Source organism: Actinia tenebrosa, unplaced genomic scaffold (genome assembly GCF_029948245.1).
Source record: "Actinia tenebrosa isolate PJP-AT-01 unplaced genomic scaffold, QUT_ActTen_1.0 PGA_scaffold2__45_contigs__length_23673736, whole genome shotgun sequence".
In the NCBI taxonomy this organism is placed as follows: Eukaryota; Metazoa; Cnidaria; class Anthozoa; order Actiniaria; family Actiniidae; genus Actinia; species Actinia tenebrosa.
Window position 1 is genome coordinate 6,020,890 of NW_028292579.1, and position 27,132 is coordinate 6,048,021.

The 27,132-nt window shown below is 37.9% G+C and overlaps 6 protein-coding genes across 6 annotated transcripts in view; 2 read left to right on the forward strand and 4 right to left on the reverse strand.

Annotated features, from left to right (window-relative positions):
- The window catches only part of LOC116299068 (uncharacterized), a 17,470-nt gene extending 14,461 nt beyond the window's left edge, over positions 1–3,009 (reverse strand). Inside the window, exon 1 of the mRNA XM_089034424.1 lies at positions 2,228–3,009. Coding sequence (XP_088890550.1) covers positions 2,228–2,339 — 112 coding nt within the window. The 5' untranslated portion in view covers positions 2,340–3,009. The remainder of the gene's footprint in view (positions 1–2,227) is intronic.
- LOC116299067 (uncharacterized) lies at positions 2,122–17,189 on the reverse strand. Its single transcript, XM_089034429.1, has 8 exons — positions 17,124–17,189; positions 8,672–8,808; positions 6,964–7,143; positions 6,223–6,296; positions 5,162–5,372; positions 4,571–4,756; positions 3,683–3,740; positions 2,122–2,912 (listed from the first exon to the last, which is right to left on the reverse strand). The coding sequence occupies exons 2-8, from the start codon at positions 8,727–8,729 to the stop codon at positions 2,900–2,902; spliced, it is 780 nt and encodes a 259-aa protein (XP_088890555.1). The 5' UTR covers positions 8,730–8,808; positions 17,124–17,189; the 3' UTR covers positions 2,122–2,899.
- On the forward strand, positions 10,212–12,234 carry LOC148909079 (uncharacterized). The gene is made up of 3 exons (XM_089034426.1): positions 10,212–10,530; positions 10,646–10,731; positions 10,912–12,234. The coding sequence occupies exons 1-3, from the start codon at positions 10,371–10,373 to the stop codon at positions 12,139–12,141; spliced, it is 1,476 nt and encodes a 491-aa protein (XP_088890552.1). The 5' UTR covers positions 10,212–10,370; the 3' UTR covers positions 12,142–12,234.
- Positions 12,250–14,297, reverse strand: LOC148909080 (uncharacterized). The gene is made up of 3 exons (XM_089034427.1): positions 14,079–14,297; positions 13,711–13,943; positions 12,250–13,591 (listed from the first exon to the last, which is right to left on the reverse strand). Exons 1-3 carry the CDS (start codon positions 14,280–14,282, stop codon positions 12,562–12,564), a joined length of 1,467 nt encoding a protein of 488 aa, XP_088890553.1. The 5' UTR covers positions 14,283–14,297; the 3' UTR covers positions 12,250–12,561.
- LOC116299078 (uncharacterized) lies at positions 14,352–22,422 on the forward strand. The gene is made up of 7 exons (XM_031707714.2): positions 14,352–14,562; positions 17,168–17,455; positions 18,344–18,420; positions 20,083–20,290; positions 20,488–20,679; positions 21,390–21,447; positions 21,954–22,422. The coding sequence occupies exons 1-7, from the start codon at positions 14,505–14,507 to the stop codon at positions 21,964–21,966; spliced, it is 894 nt and encodes a 297-aa protein (XP_031563574.2). The 5' UTR covers positions 14,352–14,504; the 3' UTR covers positions 21,967–22,422.
- On the reverse strand, positions 21,529–27,091 carry LOC116299079 (uncharacterized). The gene is made up of 2 exons (XM_089034428.1): positions 22,564–27,091; positions 21,529–21,997 (listed from the first exon to the last, which is right to left on the reverse strand). The coding sequence occupies exon 1, from the start codon at positions 26,405–26,407 to the stop codon at positions 25,586–25,588; it is 822 nt and encodes a 273-aa protein (XP_088890554.1). The 5' UTR covers positions 26,408–27,091; the 3' UTR covers positions 21,529–21,997; positions 22,564–25,585.
- Between the last annotated feature and the right edge of the window lie 41 nt (positions 27,092–27,132).

The following is a 27,132-nucleotide window of genomic DNA, read 5'->3' on the forward strand; positions in this document are numbered from 1 at the left end:
TTCACTGATATGTTCCGCTACCTTTGTGCCGACCAACTTTATGTCACTTCTATTTTAACGGTTGCCTATTGCTTACCTATTGCTTGTTTTTGTCAGATATTGTGTCAGTCACTATAAATATTACCTGTTACTCATATACTGGGCGTCTGTCCTTTCGCAAGTATACTCTCATCAAGCAAGCAATTCATTTTGGCTCATTACCATCGAAAGCGCACTTCAAGGTTGGCGTAGCCGCAGTGCCACTCACCTCTCGCCTCTGGGGTTTCGATTTCTTAACATCACATGTGAGCAGAATTTTAGGAGCCTCCCTTAATTCAAAGGTTTTTCTCTGGGTTCTTCAGTTCCTCAATTTCAATTTGATCTGATATATCGATAGTTAGCCTTCCCCTGGTAAGTTTCAGAGGTTTTTAAGTATCATACATTCCATTTGTTTTTTTTAGTACATTAGCTAGTTTTTTAGTCCCTTTAGCCGAAAACCTCCATTTCTAGTAAAGAAAAATATGAAGGCTCTAGTGCAACATTGCGCGCAATGTTGCATGCAATCGATGTTGCGAGCCATGACACACGACGCAATTAGCTGCACGCAACGTTGCTGAAGTAGAAAACTATCCTACTTCAGTAACATTGCCTGCGATGTTGCGCGCAGTGTTGCCCCGTGTGTCTGTGCCTTAAATAGATACGTTAATACCTCTTTTACAATTAGAATAACAATGTTTTTCCATTTCAGGTAATGCGTCATTTCCTTGATTCATATTTCTTAGTTTTCGCTTCCAGTGTTTGTTTTCGTCTAGCTATCCATGTTATCAATGCGAATTAATGCAACTCCAAAATACATATATAAATATTTTCAAGAGATTAGAAAGTTTATGTTCTAAATGCACTATGTTGAGCGGACAAGATTACTCTTGATCTTTGTCCCGACGGCACACCGATATATGTCTGGACAAAGACCAAGCGTATTCTAGGAAATGGCAACCTTTCCATTTTAATTTTTCATATCTCGGCAATTTAGTCAAAAATTTGTAGCTCGTTTCGATTCCTTTGCTGTTTCTCCCTTGACGGAAAATCAAGATGCCAAAGGTATTATAATCTGTCTTTCTTTTCTTCGTGTTTACACTGTACTCTATGCATATTTGAACTACAAACCTGACATGATACTAGAACCCAAAAGTGTCAAAACTTGAGATCCAAACGAATCAAATCATTAAAGTGGACTTTGCTTTGTATGCATTAATGGATCTTGATTGCGGTCGTACATATTGTTTTCAATCGAGTTAACATGTACGACTGCTGTGCTTCCTGCACTAGTAAGCTTACAAGTAGAGTGAAGTCGCTAAACTATAGTCAAATAGATATTAAACGGCTTCACTCTAAACAACGAATAAGCTATAGCTATCTTGTGACTATTAAAGATTATTCTCTGTGTCTCGCGCTTGTTTCTACATAAGGTTGGGAGACAATTAGTTCCTCGACCAACTGCATAGTGTAAATGAAATAATGAATCGAGTATTAGTATAGGAAATCGCACGATCTCGAGTACAATTTGGAAATTAATAGACACGAGTAATGTTTTGAAAGTTCTTGTAATTGCACGAGCCCTGAGGCGAGTACAATTAAAGAACTTTCAAAACATTACGAGTGTCTATTAATTCCAAATTGTACGAGAAGATCGTGCGATTTTTTGTTTATAGTTCACTCAACAAAATTTCAGTAAAAAATGCGAAGCGACGCCGTTCATCGTTGGCGGCCGATTTCCAGTCCATCGTGCAACTGAAATGCATAAAAAAGATTAGTTCTTACGGCTTTAAAATTTTATTTATGCTTTTTAAGTACAAAATGATTGAAAATAATTGTTTTGACATTGTTTTGGCCGTGTTGCCATAGCGACTTAATTCGGTACTCCTACGGAGTACAATTAACGCTATAATTGTACTCCTCTCGACCAATCAGAGTCGAGTAATTTTGTTGAGTGTACTATAAGGGCCAAAAGAACCTCAATCACATACTCGCTAGGGAAATTATTTCAGTGGAGTACGTATATCGATTATCATCTATAGTTTAAGACGAGAAAACGCAGCTCGCCATCATTAACATATAACCAATAAACGGAAGAGCTTTGCGCGATGTGTGAAGAAAAGTTTTTACTTATTTCAATTTCAGAAAATGTGTGCTTACTTTACAGCTTATTTTACTTTTTAGAAATTTTGGAACTACGTAATTTTCTTACCTTCTGTAAGGTCTATCGTGAAGACAACAAGCAAGCAGTAAAAGATACAACGGTTCTTCCAAGACATGTTAGAAATTATCTGCCTATGCTCGTTCGCAGTTACTTCTGACATCTAACCCGGCCTTCTCTCATCTTTTTAATATGCGCTTATAATCGCTGTGGTTAAGAAGAGAAGGGGAAGACTGAGGAGAGTAGACATGCGGAAAGAGAAAGGAGAAAAACAACCTCGTCCCCAGGATCCTCTCGGCCGACTCCGATTCAATATGGTGGTCGTCGTGAAGAAGACCCTGGTTTTGGCTGGGATCACGTAATCAAAATCTCCAAGATTTCTAGAGATTTTGATCACGTGATCATCGAAACAAAATGGCTGCTTTTCACGTGACCATCAAAACAATATGACTGCTTGGGGATCAGAGACGAAGATGCTGATTTTAACTGAGGTTTTTGGAGCTACAGTATACTATCTAAACTAGAGTTATGCGTGCATTTCATCTAATGGGAGTTTCGAGGACAAAAAATCTATTACTTAAAGCGACCTTGAGGCCACAAAGTACTACTTTGTCATCACAACTGAGAATAGAGAAATGATAAATAGCGAAAAAGCTTGGTTATGTACTATTCAACGGTTTCGTCTTTAGTTTTTTTGCCCCTCCATTTGCTACTGCTAGTGTTTTACTTCAGAAACCTGCGAACACCAAGTCAGATGGAAAAGAAAATGGTTGAGAATGAAGTGAGTATGAATACACCCCTCCCCCTGGTGAGATAGCCCATCGTCAGTCATCGAGGTATGATCACTCATGGTGTTGAATTGAAAGGAAGGATGAAAGACAATCAACAAAAAATATCAACAACAAAATACATACTTCGCAAGCCATCTTAGTGTTAGTGTTCCCGTGCCGTGCACGTGCTGGTTTGTGAGGATTGTCAAGATTCTCGACACGAACTATGATTTATAAAATACATACGTCGCAAGCCACTAGTGTCAGTGTTACCTTGCCGTGCCGTGTACGTGCTGTTAGTAGGATTGTCACGATTCTCAACACGAACTATGATTTAGGGCAAATAAAACACATACGTCGCAAGCCATTTTAGTGTCAGTGTAGTGTTACCTTGCCGTGCCGTGCCGTGCCGTGCCGTGTACGTGCTGTTTGTAGGATTGTCAAGATTCTCAACACGAACTAATTTAGGGCAAATAAAACACATACGTTGCAAGCCATTTTAGTGTCAGCGTAGTGTTACCTTGCCGTGCCGTGTACGTGCTGTTTGTAGGATTGTCAAGATTCTAAACACGAACTAATTTAGGGCAAATAAAACACATACGTTGCAAGCCATTTTATTGTCAGTGTTACCTTGCCGTGCCGTGCACGTGCTGTTAGTAGGATTGTCACGATTCTCAACACCAACTAATTTAGGGCAAATAAAGAAACGTTTGATAGAAAAGTATATAATTCTTACCAATTCATAGATACGCCAAACAACAATACAAGAAAAGAAATCTTGCACATGGTCACCCCTGTAAAAAAAATATATATACATCCCGTGAGTGGAGTTTGTTAGGTCGAGGGTTTTTCTCCGGGTTCCCGCAAAACCTAACAAACTAAGTTCCAATTCAATCTGTGAGTTAGCCATGCCCTGACTTAGATCAGCCCAGAGGTTGTTTAAGGATTTGATCTGTAAGTTAGCCGTGCCCTGACTTAGATCAACCCAGAGGTTGTTTAAGGGTTTGATCAGTGAGTTAGCCGTGCCCTGACTTAGATCAGCCCAGAGGTTGTTTAAGGGTTTGATCAGTGAGTTAGCCGTGCCCTGACTAAGATCAGCCCAGAGGTTGTTTAAGGGTTCGATCAGTGAGTTAGCCCGTGCCCTGACTAAGATCAGCCCAGAGATTGTTTTAGAGCTCGATCTGTAAGTTAGCCGTACCATGACTTTGATCTGCCCAGATAAGAGGTTGTTACAGGGTTTTGATAGAATTTGAGGTCTTTTTAAAAGAAATTTCATGAAATGAAGTTCATGCGTGCGCATAGAATAACAGTCTTGTGCCATATATGGTTTTGCGCGCACTTCGCTATTACTACACTTTTCATAATTGTACGATCAAGACACAGTGTATTTTTACCCAATCCCATTGTGTAATGCGGATCTTATCCTTAATGATGTCCGGTACCTGTCCCGGGGACATTCATATCAATTCCAAATCCAAATCCATTGTTCCTACTAACACGGATCGGGGCTGGTTATTAAATCCGATCCCAACACACGGGCGAGGGCATTCTTAAACTGAAAATATAGTGTTTGATCCTTTACGTATCATTTCTTTATCTAATCTCCCATAGTACTTTGGCTCACCTGAACACACTTGGGGGCAAATATTCATGCAGTTTGGCTCAACTTTCTTGAGTTTGTAACTCCTACACTTGCAGGAAGGTTCACAGTCTCTATACAGAGTGATTGAACTCCCAGGTCCCCCATCACAGCAAATCTTCTTACAGTCCCCGGCTGCGACCTTGAAGTCTCCGAGCTTAACACCAGCAACTGTGGATATCATTCAAGTGTCTATCACCTTCTGACAATGTTCACAGTATTAATTGAATCTGCATCTACATTAAATGATTACTCCTCATACTTCACAGCATTAGCATAGCATAGCATTTCCATTGGCATGGAAAAACATTTACAACTTCAAGAAGCTGCACTCAAACTTATTCAACATCTTACCTTATGTAGAATCAATACTGTGAATATTGTCAGAAGGGTGATAGGCACTTTAAGGGAGATTTTAACGATTGTTTTAGCTTTCCTTTCCTTCCTCTGCGAATCTCCACAAGCAGATATTCAAACCATGTGGCCTCCCGCACACCCGAACCTACAAGGTTTTCAATGTCATCCTTTGGTGTGAATTGTTTCAAATCATTAACTAAGTCAACAGCTTATACTCACCATTAACATGAGTTATTATATCCGTCAACCTCAACGTATCAACGGTATTATCGATACGCTTGAGTTCATCTTCAAACACTTCACTGATGTCATACATCGTGAGTTTGGAACCAAACGTGAAGGTAAAGTTGAATTGGCATGCTGGTTCTCTTATCACGTTGAAAGCAATATTCTTCAAGTCAAACATTGGATTGGCGTAGAAGCTTCCAAACTTAAAGATAAAAGGCGGTAAATGTGCATTCAGCGGTGGTCATTGATTGGTTATTCGTTTTTTATTGTATTCACCACAGGTAGCCCCAACTTGGTTTCTGTGCTTCTCTTGTATGTCTTTGACTATGATTGACTACGCGTTAAACATGTAATATCAGCGGTTAGCGTTACTAGCTTCTTGTTGAATTGGATATAGATTTTTAAATATTACATATTTAGGGTCAACATCAAGATAAATGCCGTAATCAGAAATGATATTAAGCCCTATACATGTGATAATCTACACGTGACTACGTATAGTCTAGTAGTTCATGTTTGTAAACTAGTGAAAATGAAATACGCATGCTTGAGAAATAGAGGCTTTGCACCATTACGTGACGACAGCCATATCAAATGACAAGAACAATACGATCGTTTTACATGAAAGAATTCAATTACCAGGAGCAGAGAATTTTATTGTTCTGCCATCTAACTACAGGCAGCCCATTATGGGCGCTGGCACGTGATGGTGCAAAACCTCTATTGGTGGGAAAACAGTGAACGCGCGCGTTTACCAAAATATACAAGGTTGATTCGATCTTTTATCCCAAATTTTACTGAATACATTCGTTTTACATGAGAGAGAATTCAATTTCCGAGAGCAGAGGATTTCATTGTTCTGCCATCTAACTACAGGCAGCCCAAGCTGTATCATGGGAATGGGTATGTGATGGTGAAAAGCCTCTTTTGGCGGGAAAACAGTGAACGCGCGCGCGTATCAAAATATACAAGAGTGATTCAATATTTCATCCCAAATTTTGATGAACATAAAAAGGTTAATAGAGCATAGAGATATATTTTGCCCTACTAACCTTTGACTTAAGTAAGGCGTCTTTTGCCACTGGGCATCCACTTTTACTTTTAAAGCTTACTATCAAATATGTATCTGGAAGAGTTTAAGAGAACCGTGATATCCCAACCATGCCGATTAACAATAAGATCTACAACCTGTGACTACCGGGAAAGGGGGAGTCTACGAACCTATCAGACGCAAAAGTAAGTGACAAGATTATTGTACTAGGAAGGCGCGTCATCCCTCCTAAAATCTTAGTTTTATTTTTTTGGTAAAAAAGTCAAATTTTATTGGGAACTCTATTCTTGGGGTGCATGTTACGTCATAGCCGCCAGTGTTGGTGGACGATAACAAAGCAATCCCCATTACCTTTACTTGATGGCGGCTATTTCATTGCTATATTTATTTCTCAAGAGATTTTGAGTCATGTGGTGGCACCCCAAGAACGTAATACTGTTTGGTCCAAATTTCTGATTTTTTCAAATGCAGGTTAATCTATTGACAACCTTTTCCGCCTATAGCAGTTATTGCAGGCAATGGAATCCGAAACTACGTCACAGATTTAGGGGGGAACGTTCGCGCCAAAGCTCACGCATTTAATCCCTAACTCTGTGGCCCGGAAACCTATTCCTGTAGATTTGACGGGACATTTCGCACGCCAAAACTACCGAATTCTGCCATAAATGTCACATCTGTTAAGTACTTTTTTTGCTTGGCTAGCATTTTATAGGGAAATAACTAATGCTTTCCATGTACTTACAAAAACGGCATGGACTCAAGGTAGATGTGGCTGGAACAATTACTGCGGCGGTTGTTTCTACGGTTTGTGCGGTCGTTGCTCCCATTTGTGTCGTTGGTACCACTGGCCCTGCGTCAGCGGGCGTTGTAGAATCCGGATTTACTATGATAGCAACTGTACTGTTAATGTTGCTTTGGGCCTCTGAAAATAAAATCTTCATTAGATTCTGAGCTTATGGTGAGGCAAGGCGATATGACTCAATTACGTTTCGACGCCTGTTTGTTGTTGTTGTTGTTTCCTCCTGATTGGTTGACATTCGCAAAGTCTACTTGATTGGCTACAATTTTTAGACTACATCATGATTGGTCGTAAAAATGGTCTCAATTAGTTTGTTGTTCAAAGTGCTTGCGCTCCGTGCATGGTTAGCATATCATAGCATTCCATATCTTTGCAAGCGTTGAAGAATGTGAGACACAAAGAAACCAAAAAAGTAAGATAATAAATTCCATACTGATTTAATCATTTTTGTGTTAAAAAACCAAGCGATGTGATTAAAATGATATGTATATTTTTTTAAAATTAATTTTTGCTGTTTTTGAACAATGCTTTCGCAGATAGTAAGAAAAAATCAATTTTTAAAAAAATTTAAAATCTTAAGATTCGCTCACAAGCCTACCATATGTAGCAAACTTTTTCCCGACCTGACATTTTTCTGCGAGACATTTAGACCGTATCTGTTACTAGTATAACAGAAATGCAAATTCATACTGTTTGCTCACTTTTTCTTCCAGTGTCAACAATCGTCAATATTTTTCATTTAATTATTTTTTTAACTTTGTGCTTGAGCATCGTTGCTTTTCATAGTTTATTCCTCAGTGGTGCGAGGATTTTAAACTCTAGCCTAAGAGAATTAAGTTTTAACCTGAAAACGTCCCCAATACACCCCCTACTCAACAAGAAAGATTGAGTGGATTGTAGATTTGATAATCGAAAGATTTGTTTAAGCGAACAAGCAAAGACAGACATCAGCTTCGGCTTATTGCTACAACAATGGAATAGAAGAATTAATTTCTAGTCTCGATTTTTCGACGTCAGGAAATTCCACTCCATGCATCAAGAAGTATAATAAAAGCACGTTTTTAATGCTGGGAATTAGTTAGTTTATTTCTGATGTGCCCCAGAGATACAATAATTAAATATTAGGAATAAAAGAGCGCTTTAAGTGAGAATTTATATTGAGGAAGCAAAACTATACAAACACTATTAAAATGCTTGAAGACAATTCTCGTTTAATTTTCGTTTTATCATTCCGACAAAAGAGAAAACTAGAAAACATCTCCAGGGGCTAAGCCTGGTATTGATCTGGATATATATGCTACATATTTCGTTAAATCTATAACAGCTACTCAGGATTTGATCTTTAGTGGTATGCAAATATATTCAATCCATTTTCGCTCCAGTTTTATCCTTTAAGTGCATTCTCGTTGGTCTCACAGCGTTATATGTGACGTGTTGGAAAAACTAAAAAAAAAAACACTACAAATCCACTTTTTTCCTCTTTTTACAATCTTTATAATCTTTAAGCTTTAACTTCCATTGAAAACCTACAGTATATGGTTTAAAAAAACGTGTATTTTTTATGTCTCAACGAAGAGGGATATTGAATTGAATGAGGTAGTTAATGTAAGTTGATAACGTTCCCCGCCACTGACTTATGCGTTGTCCATACCTGAGAGACCAAGATTAAGAGCCACAAGAGCAACAACGAATCCCCAACATAAGGCCATATTTTTGTTTTAGCTGCAACTTGATGGCGCGTTCCTGTATTCTCTATAGAGACGGCCTTGTCTTGATATTTAGCCGATTCTGCAAAGCGTGGGATGACGCCACAGTTATTGGCATATTGGAAGTATACAGGGCCCGGTCGTACGAAGGGTGGATAGTGCTGTCCAATGGATAAATCCTTATCCAACGGATAAATCCATACCGGCCTTAATTATCCAATAAATTTATCCACTGGATAAGATTTATCTGTCGGATATCGCTATCCACCCTTCTTACAACCGGGCCCAGAAGCATAAACCTTCATAACTTATAGACGCGACATTCAAATAAAGAAGTATTTCACCATTCAACTATTCACTTTATGTAGAATCAATACTGAAAGAATTGTATCGGGGGTTAGGTGCACTTTAAGTAACTTATCCCACAGGCAGCCCAAACAAGGTTCCTGTGTATGGTTTATAAGGGAATGTATGGGAATTATGATAAAGTTACGAAAATAAAATGTTTCACTCAACAATTTGCCTCAAAACATGCTGCAGTTATTGCTTTTACTTTGTTTAGTCTTCTGGCGAAGTTTCAGCGCGATTTGAGGCCGTTTAGTGTTTTTTTTTTTAATTCGCTCTTCTCTACCTACACAGGAGCCTTGTTTGAGCTGCCTGTGCTTATCTATAGCTGTTCTTATATCCATTTTTTCTTTTTTTAGTTTGATGTTCATTCATTGATTTGTGTGCAGTTGTTTGAAAAGCAAGTTGTGCGCACGGGTGCGGCGTCAGCAACCGAGCACTGTTTTCTATCATTATAAAATAAATTCTATTAATCTCGCTATGTGATTCAGTTGGAGGCGAGTACATTAGTGCAGTTCTCGTATGACACGAACACGGCCATGACACGGCAAGGGATACGCCAGACCAATCACATTGGACGAGAATTTACTCTCCATCCAATCAAATACCCGGAACACGGCATAAACACGGCGCGGACACGGTCACGCCAAGGTCACGGCAATGCCAAACCAATCACATTGCGCGTGAAAAAAATCAGACAATTAAAATTCTAGAAAACATCACGGCACGGCACGCATACGGCACTGAGCTTTTCACGGTCATGCGAAAACTGCTCTATGAAGCACACAGCACGCACGCACACTTTGTATTTCGTCATTCGCTTCCAAAATAACGGCTACTCTAACTTGTATATTATGAAAGAAATAAAAAAAACTTGTTCGATAAGCTAGTTTTGAGATGTACACCACGTACTGCTTCTGCTAACACTTGTGTTCTTTATGCCAGTCTCTGTATTCTTTTTTTTCCATTCAGTCATGATATAGCACGCAGAAAGTGGTGTAAACACGAAAGAAGTGTAAGGAGAAGCACGAGACTGCTTTATAACAGCATTGTTAATATGATAACAGTTATTGCTACACTCTGGTCTAGATCTTCTATATATCAAGCGATGTATCACCCTTCTTAATATTTATGCGCATATTTAATGAGCAGCATGAAAACGAGGCTATTCCCGCTTCAGAGATTCAAGATGGCGGCCATTTTTACAGTCCTTTCAGTGAAGTGGCCGTTTTTTCTACAGTACTATTTTTTGTCACAAATATTTTTAGTTTTATAGATTCCTTGAATACTGTTATAGAAATGGCAAGCAATTTTTTTAACCGTGACCTTGGTTTAGTCCCTAGTTTTACTTTTAGTTTAGTGGAGGAATACATCTCAAGTCATAGCAAATCGTCAGGAAAAAAATACATAACTAAAGGTTTCAAATACTACAGCGAAAGTTTCATTTTTGGATTATCTGGTAAGTAAATAAAGTAGAGGATTTCCAATAGCTATTTTGAATATCTATTATGCATGAAACGTGGTATATTTGAATTACAAAACAGAACATGAAAATTGTTTCCTTTTATTTGTAGTATGCTCCTCAGAACCAACATCTACTACATGTAAAGCTAGGTGCTTCAAGTCACAAAAGAAAAGAGAAAATCCCTACTATATAACGGTGAGCTAAATTGAACTGGCAATTAATGTTTATCTATCTTTAATTTGATAAAAAGGACAAAACTATGCATAGCAAGCTGATGTATAAAGTTTAGCTTGTAAATTAAACTTTGTAAATTAATTTGCCATACAATGAAAGCTAATAATGCATTGTTGTAATTTTTCTAATTGAACCTTTTAGGTAACAATCAGTAAAACACCCTCAGTGTCAATTAAAAGTGCCAGCTGTACATGTCCAATTGGAAGTGGAGAAAGATGTGGACATGTGTGTGGTCTTTTGTATCAGATAGCTAAGTACAAGATGCTGGGACTTAAAGCAATCCCTGAAGATATAGCTAAAACATCACTTCCACAAACCTGGCATAAACCCAGAGGCCAGCAAATTGAACCAGCAGAAGTGCAATGTTTGGTGGTCCATGGATACCATTCAAAGACAGATGATGATTCTCCTCCCAAGTCAGTGAAGAGCACACTTTATCTGCCAGTAAACCGAGAGGAATTCCTTTCCACACAAGCTTTGCTAGAAAGTCTCGAAGAGGAGATTCCTGAGTGCCAGATCATACCAGGTCTAAAGGAGTCATGCCTACCACACCAAGCTATTGCTACAAGATATGGAAATTTTCCCAAAGGTTCACCAGTGAGCTACCAGCAAAAGCTCTCTTCCACCTACATTTATAATATTGTTAGTCCCTATGATGTCCCTGATTTACCAGTAAGAAATGTCATGAAAAACAACTACAATGCTGTCCTGACAGAAGAAAAGCTAATCAAATTTGAAGATGTAAAACTTTCTTTACAAACATTGATAAAATTTGAGAAACAAACAAGGCTACAAAGCACATCACCTTTGTGGCATAAACTAAGAAGAACCAGAATCACTGCAAGTAAGATAGGAAGAATATATAGCAGGCAACGAGCTGATCCAGTCAAACTTGTAGAGAATTTAAAGAAGAAAACTGTACAGACAGAAGCCATGAGACTGGGAACAGTGAATGAGCCCCTTGCAGCTGAAAGATATGCCAATCATATCAAACAAGGGAATGTCAATGTCTTGCCTTGTGGTATTGTTGTTAATTTTTGGTGTCCCTGGCTGGCTGCAAGTCCTGACAGAATAGTTTATGACCCTCAAAAAAACCCTTATTTTGGTCTTTTGGAAATAAAATGTACTGTGAAGAGCTCAGTATTAGAAGTTGACTATGTCCAGAATCAACAAGGGCAGATTTGTCTAAAGAGGAATCATGCATACTACTACCAGGTTCTCATGCAATTGGCTGTCACTGGCATGGAATGGTGTGACTTTTTTATATGGTCAAACAATGATGAGCATTTGGAAACAATCCAGTTTGATGCTGACATGTGGCAAACAGTCAAAGACAAGGCTGATGCCTTTTACTTTGAATACTACATCTAGACTGAAGAACCAAACATTAAATTGTTCATATCTGTGGAAAAGGCACTGGACAAAGAACATTGAATTATATGTAATTTCTATGTAAACATTACAGTGACAAATATTCAATTTGAACAGTTCAAACTTAGTTTATTATTGCATATGGATACAACTCTTCATAATACATTTGTGTGAAACATGTAGTTTTATTCTAAACAAATGATATAAATTTTATTTTGAAATTATGCAGTATTATGCTTGTTCTAATCCTATGAACTAGTTCTAAGCAGACATGGTATTGTTAGTACCATTTACTAGCAAAGAGGTCAAATCCATTTCATGGTTTGGGACAAGCAATTTATCATCATTTAACTTCATTATTTCAGCATTTTTCTCCAACACTGTTTCCCATATATGGCATGGGATAGGTAAATCACATAACTATGCAATAAGGGGCCCCCTAAAGTTACTTAAAATACATGAAACAGTCCAGAATTGATTTACTGATCCTGCCATAGAAAGTGGGACAGTTTTTGCCCAAAATGAATCCTCCCTAATTCTCTTAATGGCCCTTTCTACATGCACTCTAAGCTTAGCAATATCTTCTGTCTCCTCTATTTCAGTTGGACTAAACTGACCTTTCGAACTCAAAAAAGGTGGGATGTTTAGAGTAACACGTTTTTCAGCTAAAGCAGCTTTGATCGTAAAACCTTTATCAGCCATGACATCATCTCCTGGCTCTAACAAATCTAAAATACCACTTAATTTAGTAATAGCAACATCAGATATTGAACCAGTGTATAAACTAGATATAAATGTAACTGCTCCATGAGGGGCAATTCCCACAAGGGCTTTGAAGGTGTTGGTTGATTTATATGAGGAATAAAGCTGTGACTTTAATACAAGGGAAGAAGGTGACTGAGTTTTAATCTCAGTGCAATCTAAAATGACTTTGGTATTGGCATACTCGTCTTTAAAGCATGCAGGCCTTCTTTTTTCAATTTCTTGCTTAGATAACCAAATGGGAATGCTTCCCAAAACAAAATATAAGAAGTTGACCCAGGCAATAATTAGTCTACTTATAGTGGGAAGTGAAGCATGAAATCTTACACTAAGGTCATACTTGGTCAGACCACACCTTAGCCTACATAAAAACATAAACAATTCATCAATAAGTTTTAGAGTCCTTGGTCTACCTGCTCTACTTAGATAATTTGAGGCCTGGACATAATATGGACTTCTCATTTTAGATGCAGATGGCTTGATAAAATTGTAAAAAATATAGAAATACTTATGACTGGGAAATCCAGTATAGTGCTGTATACTTTTGTTATCTTTACCAAATCTTTCTATGCCAAATTTTTCCATTGCCAGCTTTTGCTCCAATTCTTTAATTTTAGCTTCTTTCTCTTTAACTGTCTGTTCTAGTTTATCTATCTGATTTACTTGGTCTTCTTCTTCTACAGCATGGCTTAAGATACAAATAAAAACAACACATCACAAGACATGTAAAAATAAGTCTTCTTGAACTTGTTCAAAACAACAAATAGATAAGCTTACACTTTAATTAAAAAATATATCAAAAATTACCTATCACTAGTTGGATCATCATTTTCACATGTATGGAAATCAATATTGTGAGTAACAGTGTCAGAGGAAGGCTTTGGAAGGTCAACTTTAATAATTGGACGACGTTGTGGCGGAGGAGCTGTCCAAGGAAAGATGCTAGGCACTGCTTCCGATTTTAAAAGTTTCCTATTAAAGGTTAATCTAAAATCAGACTTCTGAAAGTGCCTAGAGCACACATAAGTCTTAGAAGTTATCTGTAATAAAGAAAGGAGAAAAATAATTGACAAACAAATCTAAACATATTAAGATGGTCATTGAACTATATTATTGACAAAGGCAACACTCGCCAAGAACCAAAACAAACAACGAAAAACACGTTTTAAAATTACCTTAAAGTCCGGACCGGGGTCTCTTCTTATCTTTACAATCCATTTTTTTCTCCTATTAGGTTCTGGGGGGATTTGATGAAAGGAAAGCTCCGGGTTTCTCCTTTTATCCCCGGAGCATTCAGGTACACAACAGTGTTCGGCCGCCATCTTGAATTTCCGAAGCGGGAATAGCCTCGTTCTCATGCTGCTCATTAATATGCGCATAAATATTAAGAAGGATGAATCCTTATGACAAACCGCTAGACTATTCATCGCTAATTGGTGTATATCTCAGTATACATAGAAACCTAACACGGTAACCATAATAAACCGTTTACTAACACACCTAAACTTTGCAGAATCGACTCAGTGAATACCAAGACAAGGTCGACTCTATAGAAGCTACAGGAATACGCCATCACATCAAGTTGCAGCTAAAACAAAAATATGGCTTTATATTGGGGATTTGTTGTTGCTCTTGTGGCTCTTAATCTTGGTTTCTCAGGTATGGACAACGCATAAGTCAGTGGCGGGGAACGTTATCAACTTAGAAACCAAATTTGAGTACTACAGTAACTACCTCCGTCATTCAATTCAATTTTCCTCTTCGTTAAGGCATAAACATTACACGGTCTTTTAAAACCATGGTCATTAGGTTTTTTCTTTAGATCGCTAGCTCGCTAGCTCAGAGTTTCAGAGTGAGCGTGAAAGGGATTTGAAAGAAAAACGCGAGAAAACTTGAAAATTCAAAAATGGAAGTCGAGAGACGTTTTTTCAACACAGACATAAATCGAAAAAAATAGATTCCTCTTAACGAATACGAATAGCGGTTATCATTTTCGGTATTCGTTCAAAAGAACCATGCAAAATTATGCTTGAGTTTTTGTACTGAGACAAAGCCTATAGTTCTCAGTACGAGTATTGCTCAGTACAAATTATTTTTTTCAGACATTTTGTACAATTTTTGGCCAAAAATCTCGATATCACTATCCCGGAAAAGATTGCTGCATAACTTGAGACAAACAAAAATCTACTTAAAGGCTAAAATGGTTTATTGAGCATAATCCAGAGTCTCTGGTAGACGTAACAAAATATGTAGGGTAATCCCGACCAGGCTTAGACTGATCTGGAAGTGTTTTCTAGTTAAATTGTACCTGTCGGGTAATAATATTGTGACGAATATTTAAAAAAAAAAGGTGTCTTCATACTGTTGATTGCACTGAGGCTTCAAGATTGTTTATGGCACATTAATGGTATTTTTTAAAAGGCAGGCAAGGCTAATTTTGTGTAGCAACAAACCGAAGCTGATGTCTTTGCTTGTTCGCTTAAAGTCTTTCGATTTTCAAATCTATAATCCACTCAATCCCTCTTGTTAAGTAGGGGGTTTTATTAAACAAGTTTTCAGATATAGACTTAAATCTCTTAGGTTAGAATTTAGAATCATTGAACCACGAAAGAATAAACTATGAAAAGCAACGATGCTCTAACACAAAATTATAAAAAATAATTAAATGAAAAATATTGTCGATTGTTGACACTGAAAGAAAAAGTGAGCAAACATTGAGAAATTTGCATTTCTGTTATGACAGATACGGTCTTAATGTCTCGCAAAAAATGTCAGGTCTTTTACTGGATGTTTTACGTGGGAAAAAGCTTGCTATATTTGTTAGGCTTATTAACGACATTAAAAATTTTGGCATTTATCTTCGTCGATTATTTCCCTTACTGCGAATATATATATATATATATATACACTCGATTGCACAGAAACGTTGTAGTATACATTTATACATTTATACAAATACCTAATGAGATGCATATTGCAATTTTACTTTTTTAACCCTCAAAACCAATTGATTTATAATCTGTAGGATATAAAACACAAGAATAAAATATTTTGATGTACATTGAATGAAACAAATAATAAATAAAGCGAGTTTTCTGTTTTGCATATCATTAAATATACTGAATAAATTAGGTATTTGTATAAATGTATACTACAACCTTTCTGCAATCAAGTGTATATATATAAATAAATAAATATATATATATATATTAATCAATGCTTAAAATCGGGGATATTTTTTAACAAAATGGTCTATGTTTTTCACAATTGAGCACATGATTCGAATGAACAATAAGAGAAATAAAACAATCATTAGCGATGTCCTTTTTTATCAATTTAAAACATATAAAAAAACTCAGGAAACTGCCTCCATAATAGCGGCTGCGTAGGAGAATAGCAATTAGCTCACTTAAAGCAGCAATCAAAGCCGACATCAGCCGTCCAGAGATCCAACAACATACGAACGATCGGGCTGAGGCAAGACGACAAGGGATTGCTCTAGGTCACTACAGAATGTAGTAAAATGTAGCAAAATGTTGCAACTATCACTATCGCTAAATGTGGTCAGTGGTTCAGATATATGCAAACGTATTTGCCACGAAGTATAAATGGCGAAGAAATTGAAGGCTAAAATTAAAAAAGGACATCGCTAATGATTGTTTTATTTCTCTTATTGTTCATTCGAATCATGCAAATGTTTGTCGAACCACGCTATAGAATATAACGTTGACCCTCATGATTGTCCAAACGCGTTATAGATTGTCAATGATTATGCTAATAGCACTAATGAATTTTCACTTTTGGGGAAATGATTGTCCATAAATGCAATTGTTTGTCATTTAGTGTTATTGAAGTTGAATTTCGCGCACAAGAAAATACATTCCGCGCATATGAATGTACGAACGCGCTATTGATTGTCCATTGATGCCTGTGAATGTACACGCATATTCAAATATCGTTATTGAAAGATGATCCGCGCTAATGATGTTACTTGTGGTGTTGATGAAAGTACATTACACGTTATTGATACAACTATTGGCACAAATGAATGTATATTTTCTGTTAATGAACAGCAAAAGGTGTAAACTAAGTTTAATTTCCGGAATATTTGCATTGCGCGCAGACGACGAACAAATCAATCAAGATGTAGACTAAGAATTGTAGCCATATCAGGGAAAACAAAACACGTGTTGAAACGTAATCGAGTCATATTGCCTTACCTCACTATAAGCTCAGAAACTAATTAAGTTAATTTCATTTTCAGAAGCCCAAAGCAGCATTACCAGTACAGTTGCATCATCCAATATGACCACTACGGCAGTAGCTACGTCTACTAACACGCCCGTGGGCGGAGGGTCAGCGTCATCAGTGTCATCAGTGGCACCAGTGTCAACAACGACACAAATCGTAGCAACGACCACACAAACCGTAGCAACGACCACACAAATCGTAGCAACGACCACACAAATCATAGCAACGACCACACAAACCGTAGCAACGACAACCACCACAGTTGTTCCCACCTCATCTACCTCAAGTCCATCCGGTTTTTGTAAGTACATGGAAAGCATTAATAGTCATTTCCCCTATAAAATGCGCGCCAAGCAAGAAAAATTACTTAACAGATGTGGCATTTATCTCTTAGAGTTGGGGAGTTTTGGCGTGCGAAAGTTCCCTCCTAGTCTACAGGAATAGATTTTTTAAGCTGTGACGTATTTCCGGGTCCAACAGCTGTCAGAGTTTTGAAGCAAGCGCGCGAGTTTTGGCGCGAAAGTTCCCGCCAAAATCTACGGATATAATAAGACTATAAATCTGTAAATCTTTTTCGTATCCAATTGCCTATAAAAACGGCTAAATGCGGAAAATGTTGTCAATGGATTAACCTGCATTTGAAACAATTAGAACTTTGGACAACAAATTCTTTCGAGAAGGAAATGCAGGAAACGTTTTTAAAAAGGCAAGACTTTTTGTTTCGTAGCCGGACGTCTATTTTTCCATACGATTGATATCATACTTAAAAGTTCATCGATTTAGTTACAAAGCATGGGGCTTTGGTGTTATTACGACAGTATCATATTCTTGGGTGCGACCACATGATTCAAAATCCCTTCAGATATGAATAACAACGAAACAGACGCCATGCTGATTGCCGATAAAAGAAATGAGGAATGCTTTGTTATCGTCCACAAACCCGGCGGCTATGACGTAACATGCACCCCAAGAATAGAGTTCCTCATGACTTTTTTGTCAAAAAATAAAAAAGGAAATTCGAAACTTAGATTTTATGAGGTAGGCGCACGTCTTCCTTCTAGCTCCAATGTTCTTGTAACTCAGTTGCATCTTCTAGGTTTGTAGACTCCCCTGTCCCCAGTACTCACAGGTCGGATCTTGTTGTTAATCGGCATGGTTGGGATATCACGGTTCTCTTAAACTCTTCCAGATACGTATTTGATAGCAGGCTTTAAAATAAGGGATAATGAATGCCCAAAAGCAAAAGACGCTTCACTTAAGTCAAAGGTTAGTAGAATCGACAACAACTACATCTCTATGCTCTATTATGCACTAGTCAATTGAAACCCCCGCCCCCCGACCCCCGCGGCTAGCGGGGCACTGAACGGGGACGTGACGCGTTTTTGATGTGCCTTTAAGAGCATGATTGCACCGGGGGTTCGGGGATTTAACGAATGGTTTTCTCAGCGGGGAATCGAGCGGGGATTTTAACGCTCGTTTGAATATGTTAGGGCCTGGAAACAAGAGGTCGGCCATCTTGAAAAATAAAATAAATAAAAATTAAAATTAAATTAAATTAAAATAAAAGGCAGGCCGTAGCCTAGTACAAAGCGGTATGTTCTACACAAAACACATGCTCAAACAAACTTATAGCAGTTTCTACCTATACACTTTTACACTGAACTCCACTGATAAGAACCTTTCTGAAAATTGTAGCCTTAATAGGTTCTTATGTGGAGGGGTCTTAAAGTGAGAATTTTAGCCTAACAGGTTCTTAAAACCCAGGTTCTTATACACGGGTTTTGTTCAGTCGTTTCGGTCAGTTCGAATGTAGAATCAGATCATGAATAATCTATTAAAACTGCTGCTTCGCAATATTTACAAGCATTGTTCATTTTCAATTTAATACCATTAAGTTCTCAGCTGACTAGACGTAAACCTAAACGTTTTCGCACGATTTGAGGTTCAGAGCCCATGAAAATATTGAGCATTGAATATCTAGTGCATTGAACACACAACAATTGGCTCTGTGTAGCACAAGAATTTGGAGTTGGCATGAAATGTATTTCTTGTTGACTACTAAACCAAAATAACGGGGCCACAATAGCGGGGGTTTTAACAGTGAATGTGCCCCCGACTACAGGGGAAAATGTATGATTTTAACACCACTCAAATGTTAAATTCCCCGGTATTTCGCGGGGGTCGGGGGGTGGGGGTTTCAATTGACTAGTGCATTAACCTTTTTATGTTCAGTAAATTTTGGGATAAAAGATTGAATCATTCTTGTATATGCTGGTATTCGCGAGCGTTCACTGTTTTCCCGCCAATAGAGGCTTTGCAACATCGTGTGCCGGCACCCTTAATACAGCTTGAACTGCCTGTGGTTAGATGGCAGAACAATATAATACTCTGCTCTCGGGGATTGAATTCTTTTTCATGTAAAACGATCGTATTATTCTTGTCATTTAATATTGCTGTCGGCACGTGATAGTGCAAAGCCTCTATTGCTTGAACATTTGTAGTCCTTTTCACTAGTTTACAAACATGAACTATACGTAGTCACGTGTAGATTATCACATGTATAGAGCTGAATATCATTTCTACTCACGCCATTTCTCTCTCTGATATCGACCCTAATCGTGTAATAATTAAAGATCTGTATCCAACAAGAAGCTAGTAACGCTAACCGCTGATATTAGAGTGGTTTCCGTGAAACAAAGTGTACTAATTAGAGCGTAATAGTCGGAAAAACACAATAGAAAACAAAAGAATTAGAGTGTAATTGTAGTGTAATAAGCTACATGTGAACGCGTAGTCAAGCATTGTTTTGTTTTCAAAGTCATACAAGAGAAGCACAGGAACCATTTTGGGCTACCTGTGGTGAATACAATCATAACCAATGACCACCAACACCACTAAATATATTTACCGCCTTTCATCTTTATCTAGTTTGAAATCTTCTACGTCGATCCAATGTTTGACTTGAAGAATATTACTTTCAACGTGATAAGAGACGAATGCAAATTCAACTTTACCTTCACATTTGGTCCCAACATCACGATGTATAACATCAGTGAAGTGTTTAAAGATGAACTCAAACGTATCGATAATACCGTTGATACAATGGTGTTGACTAATATAATAACATATATTAATGGTGAGTATAAGCTGTTGACTTAGTTAATGATTTGAAACAATTTACACCAAAGAATGGCATTTAAAAAAACCTTGTAGGTTCGGGTGTGCGGGAGGCCTTATAGTTTGAATATCTGCTTGTGAAGATTTGCAGAGTAGGGGAGGAAAAGAAAGGACAGCTAAAATAATCGTTAAACTCTCACTTAATGATATCTACAGTTGCTGGTGTTAAGCTCGGAGACCTCAAGGTCCCAGCCGGGGCCTGTAAGAAGATATGCTGTGATGGGGGACCTGGCGGACCAATCACTCTGAACAGAACTTGTGAGCCTCCCGGATCCCCCATATGTAGAATTTACAAACTCGAGAGAGTGGAGCCAAAATGCATGGCTATTTGCTCCCAAGAGTGTTCAGGTGAGCCAAATATAGTGAGGTTCCAATGCAGATCACGTGTCATTCTACTTGTTTGAGTTGGTACTCCAAGGTACTCCAAGGAATGACACGTGGTCTGTAATGGGGAGGTGATCTCAAGGTAAATGCTTTAAATTTCAAAAGTCCCAAGGAAAAAAAGACCAAATCCACTTGAGCGCAATGTTTCGCCCATTTTAGACCACGTGTCACTTTCTTGAGAATAAAAATCTTTATTTGAGTTGTATTCATATTCGTCAGTGTGACAGTCTTCTCGTGTGCAACCGTTAAACAAGGAAATGATACTCTAGCGAAAAACACCTGGTCTGATATGGGAAAACAGAGAATTACGTCTATTCTTTGTCTTTTTGAGTTATAACTTTACAAGCGGTTACTCTTAAGGAGTAATAATACTCAAGGGAATGACACATGAAACACCTGAATCAACTGCGTCTGGAGTTGTCTGGGTCGCAGAATCATGAAAAGCGTTTTATGGCGAAGTGCGCGCAAGACTGTAATGTAATGCGCATCAACTTAAAGAACCTTCAAATTTTCATCGATAGCTTAGTACAACCTGTGATCAAAGTGAGTTTTGCGGAAGGAGGAAAACCAGAGAAAAGCCCTCGAATCAAGGCCTAGGGAAAGATTTACTTTTATGTCAGTCATTATATATTCAGTGGTGTTTTTTTTTTTTTTTTTTTTTTTTTCTCTCCCAGGGGTGACTTTGCGCAAGATCTCTCTTCTTGTTCTGCTGCTTGGCGTATTTATGAATTGGTAAGTCTTCTTTACTTTTCTTCATGACAATCCTACTAACAGCACGTGCACGTGCACAGCAAGGTAACACTGACACTAAAATGGCTTGCGACGTATGTATTTTATTTGCTCGAAGTTATAGTTCGTGTTGAGAATCGTGACAATCCTACTAACAGTACGTGCACGGCAAGGTAACACTGACACTAAAATGGCTTGCGACGTATGTATTTTATTTGCCCTAAATCATAGTTCGTGTTCAGAATCGTGACAATCCTACAAACTGCACGTGCACGGCACGGCAATGGCTTGCAACGTATGTATTTTTTTAGTTGAAACATAAAAATTGAATCCAATGATGATATCTTTCGTCCTTCCTTTCAACACCACGAATGGCCAATGTACTTCGATGGCTGAAGACCGTCGAACTATCTCACCAGGGGGGAGGGGTGGTCAAAGAGTTCCCACATTTGTATTCATAACCATTACATTCTCAACCATTTTCTTTCCCATTTGACTTGGCGTTGCAGGTTTCTGAAGTAAAACACCAGTAGCAAATAGAGGCGCAAAAAGCCTGAAGAGGGAACCGTTGAATAGTACATAAGAAAGCTTTTTCGCTATTTATCATGTATAACTTATAAGAATACCGATCGACGCTGAAGTTCGTAAAAGCTAGGAGTCGTTTAAACCTATTTCAACAAACGTTGTCGGCCGGAGATCAAAAATGGGCGATCTGCGACTATTGATAAAATACGACAAGTTACATTTCTAGTCATGCTTCATTTTGCAGTCTAAAAGGAAACTGGGTTGTTCGGCTGTGAACAGTGTGCTATTTGGTCTCTGATTTCCGACCGACGTTTTTTGAAATAGGTGTATGCAATCCTAATTTAAGCAATTTATTTATACTCGGTTCTTATATCCACTTTTTTTCTTTTTTTTCTTTTTGTAGATTTAATTGTAAGCTATTTATTTGTGTGCAAATAAAATCAATTTGAGTTTGCTACGATTCTTCCCTTTTCTACATTTTTATCTCTTGAATCATATCTTCAGTCCCCCTTCCTTAATACGAGTAGATTTTCCCGCCATTCCAGACCCCGTGTTCAACCACGACGCGCGTAAAAAGTCATTAAAGTTTGTCACCTTTTTCGCCCTTCTGGTCTTCAAACTGGAATAGACCCTTCTCAAAACTGTCTTGAATTTCTGGAGAAAGTCAGCGATATAGAACAAAAATTTCAATCATGCATATTATCGGCAAAAAAATTTCCCTCGCGAATTAATATTGTCATTATTTCCGCTTCTTTTACGACCAAAACTTTTAACTGAAATCTTATCATTTCAAGAGAGACATTTAAAAGGTTTTCTTTAAATCTTAAAACGATTTGGAAAATTAAGTACATTATAGTTTTCTTTCTTCTCTAAAAGGATGTATACGATTATGTCATAATTCCTTCCTTCCTTTTCGGGTTAGTGTCTGCTGGAGCTTTTTACTGAATTCAAATTTAAGTAACCCTTCGTTTTGAGATTATCTTCTGTCGGCTTTGTAATCCTTTATTTTCTTTTCGGATTTAGTTTTTTTGTGTGTGTGTGCTTTTTTTTGCTGTGCAAATTACCCATATCTTGATGACAACTTTAAAGAATCCTAGTCAGCTACAATACACTGCGCAATGTTATTGTTTACATCGTTCGCCTACATCGTTCTTGAATCTCTTCCATACGTGCCGATGAAGCAAATTTTTTTGCAAATTCACTATACCAATGTTCTCAAATTCCCCAAGTTTCCTTCCTTTTATTCCACAGCAAGTAGGTTGAGTTTTTCATAGTGATTCTCTTAGGAATTATAATTTTTCGGTCGTCCAATACCCTGGGTTACAGAGGGATTTTTCCCGCGGATTTACCGACTAAGAACGGCGAGGCCGCGAGAGGCTTGCGCAGCTCTCAGTCAGTAAATCCGCGGAAAAAATCCCTCTGGAACCCAGGGGTAGTCGTCCAACTGTTAAACATCATAACTTTTTTAAGTGACTATATGTATCATTATAACACGATGGTCATAACACATCTAGCAGGAATAACAAGACCGATGGAACTGGATACCCAAACTTCACCTAAAAACCGCCATTTTTCTTGAAGAGAAAATGGCGCTTTGCTTAGCATTTCATTGTTTCCGGTGCGCAATGCATCGTAGTTGACTAGGATTCTTCAAGTCTTGTTTTAAACAGGATTCGACAGTGCTGCTCCCATCGTCAGTAATTTTATGAAAGTGACAGTAATATGTGTAACGAATAAACAGTCAATATCATTTACGTTGCTCACAAAAAAAGAACACATACATCAAAAGAAATGTTTGCCGCCTTGGCATCCCATAATTCAATACGGCCGCTGCATCAGTAAAAGGTCTATTAACAGAACATTTTTTTCGTAAACGCGCGATTACACGGAGCAAGTTTCTATGCAACTTTTCTCGCAACAGCGTTGCGAAACAAGTTGCAAGAGTGCATGTCTAAACGGTGCAACGGAGACGCAATCGTTGCCAAAGTAGAAACGAATACTACTTTTCGCAACGATTGCTGCAACTCGTCTCGCAACATTTTTCTAAAATTGCACTGTAGATTACGCGCTGTTATAGTGCTCCATGCAGCTTGTGTCGCAGCGCCGTTGCGAGACATGTTGCAGAGAAATTGCTACATGTAATCGCGCCTTTAGTAAGTAGATTTATCATCACTGATGATCACTGACGTGACGTGATATTTCATCTGGTCTTTTTTCATAGGGCAACCATTTTGACAAAGACAAATTTGTAAATATAAACATGAATAACAAAATAATGCGTAGTGAAACTGGCGGCATAAGTACATCGAAGCTTCCTAAAACGTTTTGGAAATTTGGTGTCATTTATATCCAGAAGTATATGCAAGCTATTCTCCTCTTACATTTCTTTTTCTGTTTGCATAAGACTAGTTATGAAATATATTTTTAATATTTCATAGGTTACTTCAACCCTAAAGTGAATTAACAAGAATTTTTGTCGTGCTTTTCTTTATATTACAAATGTATTTAAACACAACCCAAGACTACTCACTGATTTCAGGACGGAATATATTCTATTTATTAAAAATATAATTTACTGCTGCCGAAGATCTATTAAAAACACTTGTTTTCTCGGAGTTCTTGTCATTTCTTGAGGTATTATAGAGTTCTACGAGTAATAAAACATCTGTTTGGAAGAGTCAAAAATTCTGATTCTAATTGAAAATGTTATCCACATTTCCAGAAACTCTTACTTTTCTGACGTCTTCTCTAGATCCGTCGTCCCTTAAGAGCAAGGGTGTCAAAACGATGTCAAGTTTGCCATTTCCACTGAACTTGTTTATAAAATAAGTAAAAAATATACTAAACCACTACCACTAAATAAAAATATTCAAAATATGAGCATTTCTGCCTGAAACTGAGTCACGCCATCTCTTCTATACATAAATTTACTGTCATTTCTAAGCCCAATTTCAGAAAAATAAACAGAGTCAAAAAAGAAAAAAAGAAAGAAAGCCCAGAAAAACAAAATTTAAAATGTTTAGTTAAGTACACGCCTTGTCCTGTTTACATTCATCATTTTAATTGGTGAAGACTAAACATTTGTTTTGTCCTTCGTGAATTGTCATGTCTTTTGTCGTTTCCTTCCTTCAATAATTCGTCCAATATACACTGACTAAGTTCAGTAATAAATAAATAAATTATATTAATAGTAGAGTGATTTGTTTGACGTGCGAGCCTATTTTCTGGTGGCTAGATGCTCTAGCGCAATACTCTTGACAGCACAAAAAAAAAAATCAGTGTCCTTCCTTCTTTCTTCGGCAACAGACTCTCCCGTTTTTCCTCTTCTCAAAATTGAAAACCAGAGTAAAACAAAATAACCTTTTTTTCGGAACCTCTAGATGACTGACGCCTTCAGGCTGTAATCTTCAAATATATTTTTCGCCTTAAAATTGTTAATGAATTCTTCTTCTTCTAAAGAGAAAAATTGCATCAAGTTATATAAACAAAACGACCACCCACTGGTTCCTTCGCTTGAATCCCAATTAGAGTTCTTTTCCATTTTTTATTGCATAAACTACAAAGATTATCACTCCAGATAGTCTGTTCTTGTCGCCTCGATATACAAGAGGTGGTACTAGAATCGTTTGTTTAAGACTCTTAGTAGCTTTCTATTGTCAGCGGCATCGTCGATCTCAGTGCATAGTCCATTTCTTCGTTGTTTATGATAGAGCTCGTCGGATGATAAGGATACGCCTAATCGACGTGCAGCTCTTCGGAGCTTGCAGATCGGTCGTGACTGCTTCTCGGTAGAATCAGCAGACAAAAAACTTGGAAAATCTTCAGTCTTTTCGCTATCAGAAATAAATCGTAAATCAGGGACAGACTCTGATAAAGAGCCCGATTTTGGTCTCGTATTATCCGATAATTTTATACGAGTTTCGCTCCCTGGGATTGTCGTATCGCTTTCCTGACTTTTGTCACTATCTGATATAATATCATTCTCCAGTTTCTCTACACCTTTGTTATTTTCAATTGTGTTTGGCTTTTTTGTTTCGTTCCTTTCTCTTTCTCTAGATACTTCAATTGTTACAACATGAGTATCCAACGCGCTTACATCGTTTCTAGATGCATGGACTACCTCATGAATTGAATCCTCTCTAATCTTGTCGTAATTTAAAGTCGGCCCTGATTCCATGCTCAAAGACCTTGGAAGCGTTCTCCGTCGCATTAATTCTTTAGCAAAACCATTGTCTTCCCCGCGGTTTGTTTGAGCGATTCCTCCACCGATGTTAGCTGCAAGGCTTGCTGCACGTTGACGTTGTTTGGACCTTTGTTTACCAAGATTGTAACTGTAACGAAAAATATCTCTCTCTGAAGATTTGGCTGTTTCGTTCCCTGCATCCACAAGCGATCTGTCCCGCTTGAGCGGGATAAAAGAATCCAAATCACTTAACATTCTCCAACGAGCAATTTCAGATTTACTTATGTGGTCTGCAGTTAGTGAATACGCTGATCACTTCGCGTCTGTTCCCTCGGGGCTCCGGCAGGTTCTTCCTTCTAAGGCGTAACACTTATGAACAGAGATTGCCTCGTATCCCGTTAAATGTTATCGCCATATGTTAAAGTCTCCGCTGAAACATGACTTTGTTTCGAATTCACTACATCGTTCTCTACGTAGCAGGAAAACGCTTGATTGTATCATTTGTCTAGATCATTCGCAGCTCTAAGCTCGGCTTTCTTACTCACATGTAAAGTCAACGCCACAAACCAACAAGTTGATTGATATCACTTAATGTACTCTGTTCGCCTGGGCAATCAATATCAGTCTAACGGCCAAGTCAAAGTCGGCGAGGTTTTCTACTCAATCACCAATAGTAACACGTCACAACACGAATGGAATTGGCCAATTTCCATTTCAATTAGATTAGTTACGACAGACCTTTTAACAAAGCCAGGGTTTTTTTCTTTTTTCTACATGCTTTCTCGACTTTGTACTTCAAGAACCGGGACTGACAGATTCAAGACTGGCCAAGATAATAGCCGAGAGAGATGAGAGTTTTTATTCTTTCTATTTGAAAGCTGAGAAGTGACATATTACCTTTAGAACGTGAAGGTCTTCAGTCAATGAGATTAAATGAATTGTAAATCCGAGCTGAAGAGCTTTGCATGTGTTCTAAAAAG

Coding starts and splice junctions, on each gene's coding strand:
- LOC116299067 (XM_089034429.1), bottom strand. CDS start 8,729: ATGGCCTTATGTTGGGGATTCGTTGTTGCTCTTGTGGCTCTTAATCTT. Junction 7,144..8,671: donor TCTTAATCTTGGTCTCTCAG/GTATGGACAACG, acceptor TTTTATTTTCAG/AGGCCCAAAGCAACATTAAC. Junction 5,373..6,222: donor ACGCCTTACTTAAGTCAAAG/GTTAGTAGGGCA, acceptor TTTATCTTTAAG/TTTGGAAGCTTCTACGCCAA.
- LOC148909079 (XM_089034426.1), top strand. CDS start 10,371: ATGGCAAGCAATTTTTTTAACCGTGACCTTGGTTTAGTCCCTAGTTTT. Junction 10,531..10,645: donor TTTCATTTTTGGATTATCTG/GTAAGTAAATAA, acceptor TTTTATTTGTAG/TATGCTCCTCAGAACCAACA. Junction 10,732..10,911: donor AAAATCCCTACTATATAACG/GTGAGCTAAATT, acceptor TGAACCTTTTAG/GTAACAATCAGTAAAACACC.
- LOC148909080 (XM_089034427.1), bottom strand. CDS start 14,282: ATGCGCATATTAATGAGCAGCATGAGAACGAGGCTATTCCCGCTTCGG. Junction 13,944..14,078: donor ACCCCGGTCCGGACTTTAAG/GTAATTTTAAAA, acceptor TCTTTATTACAG/ATAACTTCTAAGACTTATGT. Junction 13,592..13,710: donor GATGATCCAACTAGTGATAG/GTAATTTTTGAT, acceptor TTGTATCTTAAG/CCATGCTGTAGAAGAAGAAG.
- LOC116299078 (XM_031707714.2), top strand. CDS start 14,505: ATGGCTTTATATTGGGGATTTGTTGTTGCTCTTGTGGCTCTTAATCTT. Junction 14,563..17,167: donor TCTTAATCTTGGTTTCTCAG/GTATGGACAACG, acceptor TTTCATTTTCAG/AAGCCCAAAGCAGCATTACC. Junction 17,456..18,343: donor CTCAAGTCCATCCGGTTTTT/GTAAGTACATGG, acceptor AAACTCTTCCAG/ATACGTATTTGATAGCAGGC.
- LOC116299079 (XM_089034428.1), bottom strand. CDS start 26,407: ATGTTAAGTGATTTGGATTCTTTTATCCCGCTCAAGCGGGACAGATCG.